Source organism: Pholcus phalangioides, unplaced genomic scaffold (assembly GCF_987345545.1).
Source record: "Pholcus phalangioides strain wild (caught in Gottingen) unplaced genomic scaffold, Ppha-v1.0 ptg000007l_1, whole genome shotgun sequence".
In the NCBI taxonomy this organism is placed as follows: Eukaryota; Metazoa; Arthropoda; class Arachnida; order Araneae; family Pholcidae; genus Pholcus; species Pholcus phalangioides.
In genome coordinates this window covers 7,583,794-7,599,351 of record NW_028301600.1, presented here as the reverse complement: position 1 = coordinate 7,599,351, position 15,558 = coordinate 7,583,794, and the positions used below count along the sequence as shown (strand labels likewise).

Here is a 15,558-nt window from a genome sequence, read left to right as displayed (position 1 = left end):
CCGACCATTTCAGAGTGTTTGATACATTTCGTTAACATATTGCGAATTTACTACATTTTTGCCGGTGATTATGTATAATCACGTTGCATTGGTAAGTATGATTTAGTAATTGAAATTACCCAAATTTCTTCTTTGTTGTTGTGAATTATATGAATAAAATAGATAAACACTTAGTTCTCGGGCTTCATGAAAAGAAACACTATTTTTTGTCACCAATATAGCCATCAAATCACATAAATACAAAGTTTTTCTGTTGCACGAACTGGACTAGTGCGTCGCTGTCAAGGGGGTTAGTTGATTTTTATGGAGGTATACCTGCGGTGCACGTATCGCAAAGCAAACCTAATAATCTGATTAAATGAAGAGAAGAGAACTTTTTGGATATTTATAAAAAAAAAAAACCTTACTAACTTTTTTAAAACTATACGTAATCGCCAGTAAAAGTGATAATGCACAATTACCGATTCATCACATTTATCGTAACATATGCAGGAAAAGAAATTGCTATTTTATGTCAAGAATATAATCTACTTACAAAATATTCATGGTAATGGATGCGCAAATCTAGTGAAATTATTTGAAAACGTTCTCCGTTCAGCTATTGACATGAACACTCAACACATTGCGTGCAAACTATAAATTCTACATAACTGTTTTAAACCACTGACATTTTACAACCGTATCTTTACAGTCAATGATGTTCTATTCATGACGTGAAATTTTAGTTGATTTTTAACAAATTTTATAAATTAATTCTTGTATAATCGGATTTATGAATAATATTTTTGCATATCATTGAGATGAATGAAATGCCACCAATTGAAAGGAAAGCTATTTATTTACAATAGTTTTTTCAGTTTCATATAGACTAAACAGCGTCTAATCTATACAGTCATTATCACGTATCTTGATTTATGAGATTTCATACATACGATGTTGGACGAATAGTGTCGAGCTAATTAAAAGCATAAATGATATGAAGATCGAGCTGGTTGCTATCGTGAGTCGAATTGTTCCAGATAACTGACCTTCCAACATATCGAAAGTATGAATTAGATCTTCATAGGTTATTTCCCGAGGGAACGTATAGTCTAGTCTTAAGCACCTACCTCTTGAATCGAACTGCGGTGTGAGCGATGAAAGACGTCGAGGATTAGGATAAGTGCAATGGCTGGTATCCTTGATTTTTTCGTATATTTCTTCACCCTCGGACCACATCCAAGATAAGGCACACGTGCAATTGAACTTATTTCCTTGGACGTCAATTATCAAATTTTCTGAAACATTCGGAAGAAGAGAGTTCTCTTCCACTAAGTCGAAAGTATTGTCTTGCATGATGAACTCGTTGAGCACGTCCGTGTTGAACATTGCGTATGGCTCTACGGAATGCACCATACATTTTTGTAATATCATCCTATCAATACTTTTGCTTAAAATGAACGACGTAGGAAGGTTACCAAAGTCGCATTCTTTGAAAATCAACGTCTTGATGGAAATGAGTACAAAACTTTTGTGCATGACGTAATCGAACGTGTTGTTGACGAATAAAACCTTATCGACTTCGTGTAACAAAAAAGAAGCGTTTTGCAAGTTATTTATCCGAGTATTTTGCATTTCAAAAGTTCCAACGTTACTCAAAATGAATGCTATATTCTCCACGTTATCTATAATTGAATCTTTTATAACGAATCTTTCGAAATCTGCTAGTTGCGAAAACGATGCCGTTTGAATATTATGAGTCGTTACGTTAGACAGTATGATTTCCGTCAAATTGCTGATTCCATTCAGACCTAGAGAACCAATTTCAAGGTTAGCCACGTTGGAAAGTTTTAAAGTTTTGATGTAGTCTACACCAGTAAAAGCGAACGGGCGCACTACAAGGTGATTCACATCATCTACTTCGAACTTGTCTAGTCCCATGTGCAACACCGAACCTACTGTTAATGATACAGTGCCACATCCACTAATGATGATATTATTAACGTGAAAATGTACAAACAAGTTTCGAATTTTCAAATCTTCTCTTTTCGTACATCCACATACGATTGCTGTGGAAAAACACTCGCATACATCTCGGCATAGAAATCCGAACGCCGATCCTGTTGCGGATGTCACTGAAACTATTGCTATCACGATTATTTTCCAGAACATCTGAAAAGTGTAAAAAAAAGAAAAAGAAATTATATATGTTTATTTTTTTCCCAGTAAAAAAAACAGAAAATTTTAATCCTAATTTTTAAACTTCAAGAAAAATTGCAACATCCACACAATGAAGGGTTGTAAATACAGTAGAACCTTTCGATAAAAGACACCCATGGAATCGAATATTTTGCCCGCGAGGAGTGTCCGTTAATACAATATTTTGCGGATGTTGCAAATCATTTGCAATTTATATCATACACGGTTGATCAAAACCTGTTTTTATTATTTAAATTTTTGTCGATCTCCTAAATGCATTCGTGACTAAATTTTTACAGGAATTAACAGTGAATAAAAGCATAAGGTTCGCGTAACAGAAATTTCGGAACCATTTGCCCAGTAAATGGTGTCGCTATCCCGGGTGCAATTATGGTGACCGATTTGGGAATTCTCATTGACGAGCGGCTTAGGTTTTCTGAACATTGTTCAGCGGTGGTCAAAAAGCGAATAGAATGCTCGGTTTCATTTTCAAAAAGGTCTTTTCGCTTTCTCCTGAAGTCATTCCTCCGGTTTTCTGAGGCTTAGTTCGTCCTGGACCGGAGTATACTGTAAGGTTTTGGAGACCATACCAATGGTGGGACATACAAGGTGGACCGGTTGAAGGGGTGCAGAGAAGAGCTCCGCGTGTCCTCGTTGGCACACGCGGCTTGAGTTATGCAAACACCAGACATGGACCCCTCTCTGTCCCTTGCGGGGCATAAGCAGGTCACCTTACTGCTGGCCCATGCTGAAAAAACGAAAGCCCCGGCAGCCACGGCTTGAGTTATGAAGAGACTTCTCTTTTTTAAATATGTTTACATTAGATGAACGCAGATGTCGGGGAGATATGATCGAAGTGTTTAAAATTTTCAACGGTATGGATTAATTATATATTATTACTATTTATCTTACTATGGAAAACGTTATGGATTACTTATGCTTTTACAAGGGGACATCAGTATCGATTAATAACGGGCAATTCTAGGTTATGGTGTCGCAGGGAATTTTTCTCTATTAGGGTTGTTAATAAATGGAATAGCTTACCCCCGGAGGTAGTAAATAATTCTAACACAATTGACACACGTTTAAAAAATACGATAAACATGTTGACAACCGTAAATACATTTATGGGCATTGTACAATATTTTATCCTGTATATGTTACTGCTGTAAGAATGCCATCGCGGGTTAGCCAACTTCGGACTTTGACAGTGTGTGTGTGTGTGTGTGTATATATATATATATATCACAACACTGCCAAAGAACTATATATCATTCATTACAGAGAAACAAAAAAAACTTCACGTCAGGTTTCACTACACGTACACGCACATTCCCGCATGTACCGATTCGTTGGGGGTTCCGCGGGGTGCATGTGTGGTGTAGCAGTAGTAGGTAGGGCCTCCAAAAAATGGCTCGGGGATCCATGATGCTCTTAAGTCAGCCACCTCGTTGGGCAATTTGCCTGTTGTGGCGTTGTATTTGTATTGTATAAATTTGTATATATATAAAATACAGCAACCCAATTAAAAATGCAATCACAAAGACTACATGTGATTAACTGTAACAAAACTAAACTGTATTTTAGTAATACAACCTCTGACAATAAAGTTCGGTGAATAGTCCTGTAACATTAACGTAGATGAAATGTTAACGAAAGTTACCTTACTATCCTTCGAAATAGTTACCTCCCATTACTATGCACCGCTGAGATCTCCTATACATGTCCTGGAAACTTTGCAAGAAGTCTTCTTGTGGGATGGAGTTCAAAAGCCTCGTCACATTTCGTTGGGTGTCAGGAATATCGTCAAATCTCTTTCATTTCAAAGCGAGTTTGGGTCGTGGGAATAGGAAGAAGTCTGGAGGATTGAGATCTGGCTTTTTGCCAGGAACTGTTTGACGATATTGGCTGCGTGAGGGCGAGCATTGTCGTGAACAAGAAACCATGAACCTTGTTGTGCGTACTGAGGTCGTACCCTGCGTAGACGTTTCATGAAACGGGTCAAAATTTCAATGTACCTTGCAGCATTCATCGTCGTTCCCTCAGGTAGAAATTCCTTGTATATTTTCCTGTTCTCAGTTAAGAACCAACGCACTAAACAAACACTTTGTAAAACAGTCCTTTCACGGAACACAAACGACGCTCAACGGAACAACGGTGGCGGCAGATGGTTAACACCTGCCGCTACGCATGTGCAGCGTTTTGCTTCGCCAGTGTTGCCAGATCGGCCGTTCTGATTTCATCCACCGAACTTTATTATCAGAGGTTGTATATGACATCCATACTTGTTATGGGCATCTTTTTCTCAGCCACCTCATTGGTCATTTTGCCTGTTGTGGCCCTGTATTTCCATTTTTCGAGAAAATGTCTAAACTCCAAAAAGGACATAGACGTTTTGAAACAGTGTATTTATAATACTCGAATTCAAAAGATTCTAAGCGTTCTGAAGCCAATGGTACTTCGATTTCAAGAACCTAATTTATCGTGCTTCGATGAAGTACATTTATTTCTTGGAAACTCAGTGAAATGCACAAGTTGGTACCCTGTCCCTAGAGGCATACAGGAAATTCCGTTGGTGGATGACGCGAGAGCAATCCCTCAGTACGAGTGGTCAAAAATCAAAACTGAAGTGTCAATTAATGTATTCATTTGAACCACCATCCGCTATGTCGTAACCATGCTACTCCCTACATAAATGAGGCTCAGTGAAATATCGTGAGACTATGAGCCCAGAAACGGTGGTACATGACGTTTGGACGCAAGACACTTGGACTTGGGACGTTTTTACGCCGCCGTTTAGACCCTAGCAGTCGGCGCGCTGTTTCGACGCGAGGAGAACAGGAGAAGCATTCATTTCATTAAAAGCATCGGCCATTGTAATGTCTTTTCATTTCAACAATCGCTGAAACAGTATTATACAAGCGCAACAAAGAAATGGACGTCAACAAAGAAAAGTTGCTCGTACAATGTTTGGGTCCACCAACTGGCTGCCTTAGCTCTTGAAAGCCATCCAGCCGCAGTTGCCAAGAAAGGGCACGGGTTCAAGCCAAACCCCACCGTCAAAAACTTAAGGCACTACCCGACCTTGACTTCGCCAGGGCCATCCACCGGTCATGCCGGCCGGCTTCGTCAACGCTCACATGCCGACGGATCGACTGAACATCTATGTCGTTATAGGTCCATGCTCAGGTAGAGCTCTCATTCGTCGGGAGGGATGGGTGCAACCTGAGGTGAACACAGGACTTACACATAAACTGCCAGTGAACCTATTTGTAAAAACAATGGTATGTCCTTAACTCAGCACTTACCTGCAGTATCCTTTCTTCTCCTTCCGTCAATTCAACACCCCGTAGGGTAAGTGTCATCATTCTTCTTCATTAACCCGGGTCGACTGATCTCGCAATGTCACCCCGTGTAAGGTGACAATGTGCCCGACTTCCCGAAAGATGTCATGCTGCTCCGCTCTCTCAATATTCCATCTGACGCGGTTTGCCGAGCGGAACGGACCCTTCAATATGCGGTATGAGGTGGGAGCAGAGCTGACAAAATTTGGTCAGAGACTTGCTGACTTTTACTAACGGGCGGGAGGGGGGTGAAATGGCTAAAAATCTGCTGACGTAATACTTGAATGGCCCCTTGATTAGTCTGTCGTCCATATAGCTCAGTGTTGTGCGAACAGTGGGGCCAATTAACCATGGAGTTGCGAGAGATTCTCCAAAATAAAAACTTCCAAATAAGAAATTCATTTTTATTTTAAAATATGTCAAAACTAAATGTCTTTATTCAGCTGAGCTAATTACCATGTATTGTACAATGTAATTTTATCGAATATATTCTACTTGTACAATAATCAATATATTGGCTCCGTCATGCCAGAATCACGAATGTGCAATGTCCTTGCAAAAAAAGAACGTGGGAAATGACGGTTAAATGTTCACTCTATCCATGTTACTCTATGGAAGTTATTTTACTAAAATGTTTTATAACGTGTGTTTCAATAGGGATACACATTCGCGGTTCAGGCAGAACTTAGATAGCAAAACAAGGTATCCAAACGACTGATAAAAAAAGAGTAAAACGTGTGTATTCGTGCTTCTGGCATGCGGCGGGCGATATCAAGCTAGTACTTTTACAGGGTGACTTAAAGAGAGTCACCCGATTTGAAAATTGTATATTTCTTAAAAATTAAAAGCACAGAGTATATAGAATGATAAGTAAAATGTGAATATACGGGGGGGGGGGGGAAATGCGTCTGCGTTTAATGAACAAAGGCTATGTGCAGTTGCCGCTACAAAACATGCTTTTACAAACTAGCCCTGATACTCAACACGGGTGCAGATCCGACTAACGAAAGTACTTTAACCCCACTCCCAGAGGCTCGTAATTCCTGCTTTGCCCAGGCCTTTCCTATGCCGAGGTCGGGCCCTGCATAAGCTAATTTATTGCTTCGTCACCTGTGGGGTATACAAATATTGCCACCCTTATCCCATTATAGTCTAATATGTGTTGACCACCCATTCCTCCCTTTCGAAATTGCCATTCCTTCTGGACTTTGCCCGTTTACTCTTCTTCCCCATCTGTATAAATACAGTAAAACCTTGATAAGTCGTCATTCAAATTTTCGAGAAATAGTGACGACTTAGGCAGAGTGACGACTTGAGCGAAGTGTCATCAGTTTCAAGTGCAATATTGTAAAAATCGTATAAATGTTAACATTTATTTACATGCAAATAGAAATTTCAATAATATGATATATAATAAGAAATTTATAGAATACAAAAGGAAAAAAACAGTTTTTTTTAAACCTTTTTATTGAGTTTTACAGCATTAACTTATTATGGTTGAATACACAGTGTAGTATTCAACCTGCATATATGGTGTACTGCTGATTTATACCAATTTTGTTTTAATTTATACTGATCAGAGTAACTGTTAAAACAGCACATTAAATTTTAGAACACATTTAATTTTAATGCTTTAAATTCTTCAGCAATGGTTCATGGTACAAACATAAGGTAATCTCGAATACAGGGCCTGATTTTGACTTAAAGGAACAATGTGCAGGGTAAAACTGAGATTATAAAGCCTTCTAGTTTTGAAAAAAAAACTCTGGTTTATCATCAAATATATTTTGCTCAAATTTGAAGCCCCAAATTAGAAAGGGGGCGCTCTTGGCAAATACCCTACTTGCCCATGTCAAAATTGGGTCCAGCTTGAACAGTCCCTAACGATTTAAGAACTTTTGTTGTTTTAGTTGGCAAATGAACTTCCTCAGTGTCACTTTCGTCACTTGAGAAATTCCGTTTTGATATACAAAGCTTTTATGGTAGCTTTTGAACATATGGCAATCCTGTTACTAAGCTATTTCTTTAAAGAGAGCCATAGAAATCACCTACTCCTTCCTCTCAAACTTTTCCATAATGACGAGTTAACCGAAATTAGGTGATGAGTGAACGAGGGTTTTTTTTTAAATAACATTGTCGTCTATGAAAGCTGAACGGAACCGCAGAAAAATGACGACTGAAATGGCACAATAAAAATTGCTCCAACGATTTTGTTCATTTTTGGAAGAAAACATATAGTGTTAAAAAAAATGTGAAAAAATACAGTATGCATCATTTGTTGTGAAACATTTTAGTCTCAAAGCAAAAAAAATAAATTTGTATTCCGCGATTGATATTTGAAATGCTACTAGTATATTCAAATAAAGAAGCCACTTTGTCTGATCTGCTCTCTTAGTTTCGTGTAATTTCTGGTGCTGGAGTTTAACCTCTCTACTAAAACAATGAAGTAATGTGTAGTGTAATGTATAGTGTGAATGCTTTTATTAACCCGATTATTCCGTAATACCCGAATGTACTGTATATGTGATTATATACAAGGTGTTCGTAAACTGTTTAGAAAAAAATTAGAGGGATGATAGCACTCATGAAGACAAACAATATTTGCAATGGAACCTATAGTCGCAATCTACTCAGTGTCAAAAAAACGAAACTTAGAAACACGTTCAACAAGCACAAGTCATCACTTCTTACGTCATTTCTGCTCTACCTGTTCCAGTCAACACACAGACGGATATGTAGTTTTTGCATGATGGAGCACCAGCATACTTTAGCACCACTGTCCGACATGTCCCGAATGAAAGATATCCAGTCGTGGTGGACCTGTGGCGGGGCCTCCACGCTCAACGAACCTAAACCCATTGGACTTCTTCTTGTGGAAATGCAATGTAGACTCGGCGGAAGGTCTCGTCGCAAGAATCGTTGTTGCAGTGGACAAGATCAATATGATACCAGGAATCTACGAAAGGTGGTATTTATCCGATGAAAAATGCGCAACGACACCCTTGGACGTCATTTTGAGTAACTCCTTTGAGTCTTTTGCTTATCTGCACGGGAAAGTGCAACTTATGATTTTTTTTTTTTTTTTTTTTTTTTCACTGTCAAAAATTTGACGCGAACTATTTACTTAACGCTCTTCCGACACTCTGATTGGATCATTATTCTAGAAGGCTTTTGCTATGTACGTTCCAGATACACCTACTTCGGATCTTCTTTCAAGATGACATCTTTCGATTAGCAGACGTACAATGCAAGAACTATCATTTCTACACAAAGTTTTTTCTAAATATTAACGTGATTATCAAGTATTCCCAAGAAATCTTAATGATCTGTCCGGGGAATTTGTTAGCGTTAGTAAACATCCATGTTCCCGAACTGGGATTCGAACCCAGACCTGCACAGTCAGAAGCTAGCTCCCTAACCACTCGACTATACTCTTATTTGACAAGCCTGATTAACATCTTCATGTTATCTCGCCAGTGATGGGCTCAAATGTTATTTTATTTACTTCTCGTATTTGTAAGGTTTTGGAGACCATTCATACAGAGGGACATAGACTTGGTTGAAGGGGACTACTCTCGTTGGCACACGAGGCTTGAGCTATGAAGAAAGACTTCATTTCTGGAATATGTTTACATTCGATGAATGTACAGGTGTCATGTGGATATGATCGAAGTGTTTAAAATTTTCAACGCAATGGATAGGATGGACCATGAGCTATTAATGCATCGTCAATCAATTGCTTCGACAAGGGGACACCAATATCGTTTAGTAAGAGACAATTAAAGGTCGTGGTGTCACAGGGAGTTTTTCTATAATAGGGTTGTTAATAAATGGAATAGCTTACCTCCGGTGGTCGTGAATTCTAAACACGTCCTCCACGTGAAATAAGAACACAATTGATGCGTTTAAAAAGAAGTGCGAGAAACATAGTGAGATAAATCGAGAATCTACCCATACTTAGATAAGACCATAATCTTTTTTATGAGCATAATATATTATTAATTATTAGTTTTTTCGTGATATATGCTTTTATATTGGGTTGCTGTATTTTAGTTGGATTTGACATCCATATTTCTCTCATGGACATCTTTTTCATCCACTTCGTTGGGAAATTTGCCTGTTGTGACATTTGCATTTGTATATTTGATGAGTATTAAAATGACTTGCTGATTAGTTTGAATATTAGCATATATCATGTTTTTAAATATAAAGATCTTTCTTGACGGTATATAAAATATTGTAACTTTATGGTGTTATTTTTCAAGCACGATTGATGAAACAGTAAAATATGCTAATGCTTAATTTTATTGGTATTGTTAATTCACACAATCTATTTACGAGTGAATATATATTTTGTGTTGTTGAGAAAGAGACAGAGAGAGAGCAATTTACAAATAATATATACCAAAAAAAATTTTTTTTTTTTTTTTGCATTTGCGTCATATACTGATTTTCATACTGAGATATGTAATCTACTTGCTCGTGATAACAAGTGTACTGCAGTGTATATAAAAACATGTAAATATCCAATACTGTAATTTATGTATGTTATAATGCATAAAGTGATCCAAATATAACATGGAGCATATGATGAATCTGCAATATGAATATATTTTTAAGAGAAATGCATTACAATATTTTCTCTTTAGTCTTCTCTACTTCTTTTTTTTTTAATCGCGTGGAATATTATGTGATTAACGGACTGATTTGCTTCTGTATATAATGAACTTCGGTTAACGAGCAATTCGCATAACGTGAAAAAATTTTGAACAAATTTCGATTCGATTAACGAGCGATGATTCTCATTACGAACAAAAGTTTGTACTTCGTTCATTTATTTTCACGTTATCACAACTGAGCTGATGGTTTTTCGCTTTCGTCCACACACGTGCAGTAAAATTATGAATAATATTCTTCCCTACAGTCTTCGGTCAGCACGCCTAACTTCAAAAATTAACACCCTTACACACGAACGTGACTGTTCTCGATACAAAACTAGATGTAGCACTTTAACCACGCGTATGTGTGCACTTGCATTTTTTTTTTAAATCCTTTTTGGAGAAAACTGTGGGGCTGATTGCATTATTGAACGTGACTTCAGAGCTAGCTCATGTGAACAAGGGCTACCATTTCTGAATTCTTTTTTCTTGTGTCATTGAGCAAGACCATGGGAATGGAGGTTCATGAGCTCGACATTCAACAACTACTGGAGGAACATGGTCATATCCACAGATGAACTGCTGCAATAGCAAGAGCTTATGCACGGGATAACGTCTGAGGAAGACAAAGAGACAAATCAGGAGTCCGTCACTTCAAATGAGATTAAGATGTGAGCAGAACGCAAGAATCTGGGCAAAACTTTGTGAAAAAGAAACCTCAAATAAAGTTATAGCAGTAAATAAATAAATCTATAATAAATCTGTCCAACGATAGTGCAATTTCCCATTTCCAAAAAACCAAAACAAAAGGGTGTACCAAAGGGGTACCAAGTGTCACAGATAGGGTTCCTTTTTAAAGTCACACAAAAAGAATAAGTTTACACACGGTGAGTGCAGTGCGCGTAAGCCGCCCTAAAGAGAGTCTTCCTCTCTGTAATGTTTAGAGTAAGTTAATTTATAAATATTATCGTATTTTTTGTATGTTTATTTATGACATTATTTTGTTTTTTTAAATATTTTATTGTATTTGTTATTATATTGTTATTGTGTTGCATTATTGATGAATGATATTTTTATCAGTCACTTTCATGTAAATGAATAATTGTGGAATGAATTATACAAGTTTCCATTATTTCCTATGAGGAAGTTTGATTCGAATAACGAGCACGTTGGCGGAACGAATCAATGCTCGTTAACCGAAGTTCCACTGTACGCGTATTTCAGTCGAGCTGATATTTATAGAACTATTTTATGTTGAAAGATCGAATGATTGTCGGACTGATGTGCTATTATAATATGTATTTGCCGACTTCATATTCTATCTTATTCATGGATTGAAATACAAATAATAAAAAATCAGCCATAGTAATAATGTGTCAGAAAATGTCGAAGAATTTGTGATATGTCTAATGAATATGGCATTGTGACATTATCTTTTTAAGTGAAGCTGTCAGCCTCTCCAATACCTGCTCGCGAACTGTTAATCGGAATGGCTGGCATAAATACTTGTATATACATGTATGCATGTAAATGTTTTAATTCAATGCAATAATGTGAAATAATTATAACACCAAGGGCACTAAATTGCTGCTCGCAAGATGTTAATGGTGCTCCCTGGAGTAGGATGTGAAGTTTACTTTTTTTCCTGGAGTAAATAAATGCTTCCCCCGGGGAACCCCGTATGGTGAATTACTTTTTCCAGGCCGGTGGCTACTATCTTTTACCTCGTGCACTCACGGACATTTTGGATACTTCACCCATTTCGCGATCATGTAAAAACTATAATACTGGCGAATTCCCAGATATTTTTCATAAAGATTCCTCATTCTACTCGGTACTGTATATATTTCTCATTAATGGTTCTTTTTATCTGTAAGAGTGCTTTGATACTTTGACATCACAATCAATTTTTTTTTCTTGTTTTCATTTGTTCCTCAAAAATTTCCTTTTGTTTACTTATCTTTGTATACTGTGTCTTTGTTCAATTCATATATTATTCGGGTTGCTTTTTTTTATGTAGACGTGGCTTTGTTTCATTGCATTGAATTATAAATTTGTTTTTCCAATACGTATATACAGGGTGTCCTGTAAGTGCTAATGCAATCTCTATCTCGTGAAGCATTCGCGTGGAGGTGTGATTCCAATTAAAAAAATGCTCCAAATGTGTTCAAAAATCACCCTGTGTCAGTTTTGAGATTGGAAATATAGTGTCATAAAATAGAAAATCTAAATTTTTATACCGTTCCCCTGTCCTCTAACATTTAATTAGAAAGTTGTTGCCTTGTCTTTCCTGAACCCAACAAGAAAAATCCCATAATTTCAACTGCAATACTCGCTGATATATTTGAATTCAGAAATCGGAAAAAAGTTGAGGGAACAGCAAAAACTAATGGATAACTCCTTCTCCCATTTAAGTTGCTCTTTTCTAACTTTTCTCCGTTATTTAAATTCTAATATCTCAGCGAATATTTCACTTAAAACATGATATTTGTTGTTGACCTCTGAAGAGACAGGGCAATAACATTCTAATTGAAAGTTTCAAGACGGGTGGCGAGCGTATGAAGATCTAGATTCTTTATTGTTTGACACACTGTATTTCCACTCTCAAAACTGGTACAGGGTGATTTTTGAATGCATTTTGAGCATTCTTTAAATTGAAACCATACCTCTACGACGAAAGGTTGATGAGATAAAGGCCGCATTAATACTCACAAGACACCCTGTGTTATGTGTTTGTTAAGCAATTTAATTCTCAACGTGTGAATTTGATGAATTAATATTGTTACTATTTTATTTTTTCATTACTTTATTGTATTTTTGATATTTTACGTCCGTGTATTTTCCATCTGTGCGATTGGGCTCAGTCTGTTAAGATGTGCAAATAAATAAATAGATTGTGCAACCATAGGTTCCATTGTAAATATTGTTTGTCTTGATGGTATTCTATCACCTCTCCAATTTTTTATAAACAGTTTATGAACACCCTGTATATTTTCACATATACAGTACATTTGGGTATTATGGGATAGTCGGGCAACATGAAATACAGGGTGTTCTCCATTTTCAGGGATGGCCGCCAAATGTAACAGTGGTAAAGTACAGTCGGCCCCCCCCCCGTATTCGTGGGGGGTTACGTTCCGGGAGTGACCGGGAATACGAAAATCCGCAAATAACAGAAACTATAGGTTTTTTTTTTATATATCTCGTTTATTGAATATCATGAGAAAGAGCAGGGTGACACAGAGTAGAAGAGAATGTAAAAGAGGGTGCCGCAATTGTTGGCGACGTTCTCTGAAAGAACATTGTGATTTCAGTTTGCCGCTTCTTCATATCAAGTATTTAGACCCCATTCTCAGATCTCTCCTATTTCAACATGCCAACTTCTTCTTACTTGTCTCACAAGTCTTTTCCACACTGCTTTTGAAATCCCAGGCTGCTGTCTCAGGCCCTTATGTGCCACTGGACGCGCGTATAATCTTTCTCTCTAGTCGTTGGGTTTAGCTATCCATTTCAGTGAAATGGCTTGTACGTTACATCGAGTTGTTAGCTGTCTTCATGGGGAAAACGACGCGAGTGATTCGATACTTGCGAGCACGAGGCTAGGGGCCATTGCTATAAATCTTTGCTAACTTTTTTTCTAACGACAACCCTGCCTCTTTTGAGGTAACGGAAGTAAGGTGCTTTGCATCAGTCCGGGGTTGTGAGCGGTTCTATCTATCTATGAAACAACCCTTTACGTGCGTAAAATTCTGATGAAATAGACGTTTCACCAGCCCTTTCCTTTATAGAACAGTAAATTTTTTTCGCCTTTTCCGTTATAATATTGCAATCAATTGGAATACCTTTTTTGTAGCAATCTTGTAGCCACAAAAAAAAACCATCATTTTCTATACGAGAAACACATGGATCTCGTAGGCGATGCAGAGTTTTCGCTGCCAAAGGTGCAGCTACAGCCACGGCTGCTTGAATTTCAGATTACTTTTTCTTGATATATCTCACCGTAAATTCGTTGATTCAGTGATGGCGGGTCACAGCAGCAATTGACTTACTTTCGCCAAGCATAGTCAATATTTCTAATTTTTCTTGTGAAGTTTTCAGTTTTTTTGCCTTTTCGAAGCATTATCTGTAGCACTATAAAACTGAGCCATCCTAAACACCAACAACTCAAATTTTGTAAGCAAAACACGTGAGTGACGATTACTGAATGTTGCCAAAAGAAAAATTTCCGATAAAGGAAAAAAACCGCGAATATGGACACCGCGAATACGGGGGGGGGGGGGGGCGACTGCACTTGAAAATGACCCCATGATGCTATAGAGCCAGTGTCGCTCAGTTGTCACCAGCACCACTTCTGTTATAGGAGAACATTTGTTTTTCTACTTCCTGAAATTTACTCGGGCAAGTTTACCAAGGTGTTTATTAATTATTGGAAATTCTCTCATTAATTTGAAACTAAGCACAAGTGTCACAACACATCACAAGTGTTTCATTTTATTGTGCTGTGTACATTTTTATCTAGCGATTCTCTCCGGTTAGATGTAACGCTATTTTTTCACACATGGTATGTCAGGTAATATGGATAGCTATAAATATTTTCTGAGTTGGGCTAGAATATCTCTTCAAGATGGAAAGTTTAGTAAGATAAAAGAGGAAAGGTCTTGAAAAATGATGTGTCTTGTTCTCTGTGGGCACACCTTGCCAGTTTTGAGGCAGATTAGGAATATTGCATTTGTGACTCTTGTAAATAAACTATGATACCAACCACATCATACAAGAAACATACGATGAAATTTTCATTTTTCATTGTCACAGACCTATTAAATCTTGTTTTTGATTAATTCGAATTAGTTTTCATTTCATTCCCCTATTCCTTATTACCTGACTCTTTTCTACATATTATCCCGTGAAAAATATTTTTTAATGCCCTTTTCATAGTTATAATATTCATTTTTAAATACGATACACTTGTCAATGCAAAGTACAAGACACCAAATTTTACACAAAACCAGGTTTCAAGTATCTACCATGTTTCAAATTGGAACAATCGACAAAATGAAAGTGGTATTCCATATTACCCGAATGTACCGCATTAGAAAGTTATTTCATTTTTTATAAAAAAATAAATATAAAAAAAGATCGAAGTACCTTCGAATGTTCAGGAATCCTGTATTTTAAAATAGAACGATATCCAAATTCAGCTAATGGTTTTAGCAACGTATGAATGAAAATGAAGTTGTGCGTTGCTCGTGAACTACACTACTATGAGTGTGAGGTTTTGAGGAAGTACTTCTGCTACAAACGGATGTGATTGGACCAAGCATCCTGTCCGTGCTTATATATCGAGTCGGTCTGCAGCAATCGCCAAACAGAGAAACAAC

The 15,558-nt window shown here is 37.3% G+C and overlaps 1 protein-coding gene across 1 annotated transcript; it reads right to left on the bottom strand.

The window, feature by feature from the left end:
* Positions 1-489: 489 nt before the first annotated feature.
* On the bottom strand, positions 490-15,490 carry LOC149084875 (uncharacterized). The gene is made up of 2 exons (XM_089232610.1): positions 15,326-15,490; positions 490-2,151 (listed from the first exon to the last, which is right to left on the bottom strand). The coding sequence occupies exon 2, from the start codon at positions 2,149-2,151 to the stop codon at positions 913-915; it is 1,239 nt and encodes a 412-aa protein (XP_089088736.1). The 5' UTR covers positions 15,326-15,490; the 3' UTR covers positions 490-912.
* Between the last annotated feature and the right edge of the window lie 68 nt (positions 15,491-15,558).

Coding starts and splice junctions, on each gene's coding strand:
- LOC149084875 (XM_089232610.1), bottom strand. CDS start 2,151: ATGTTCTGGAAAATAATCGTGATAGCAATAGTTTCAGTGACATCCGCA.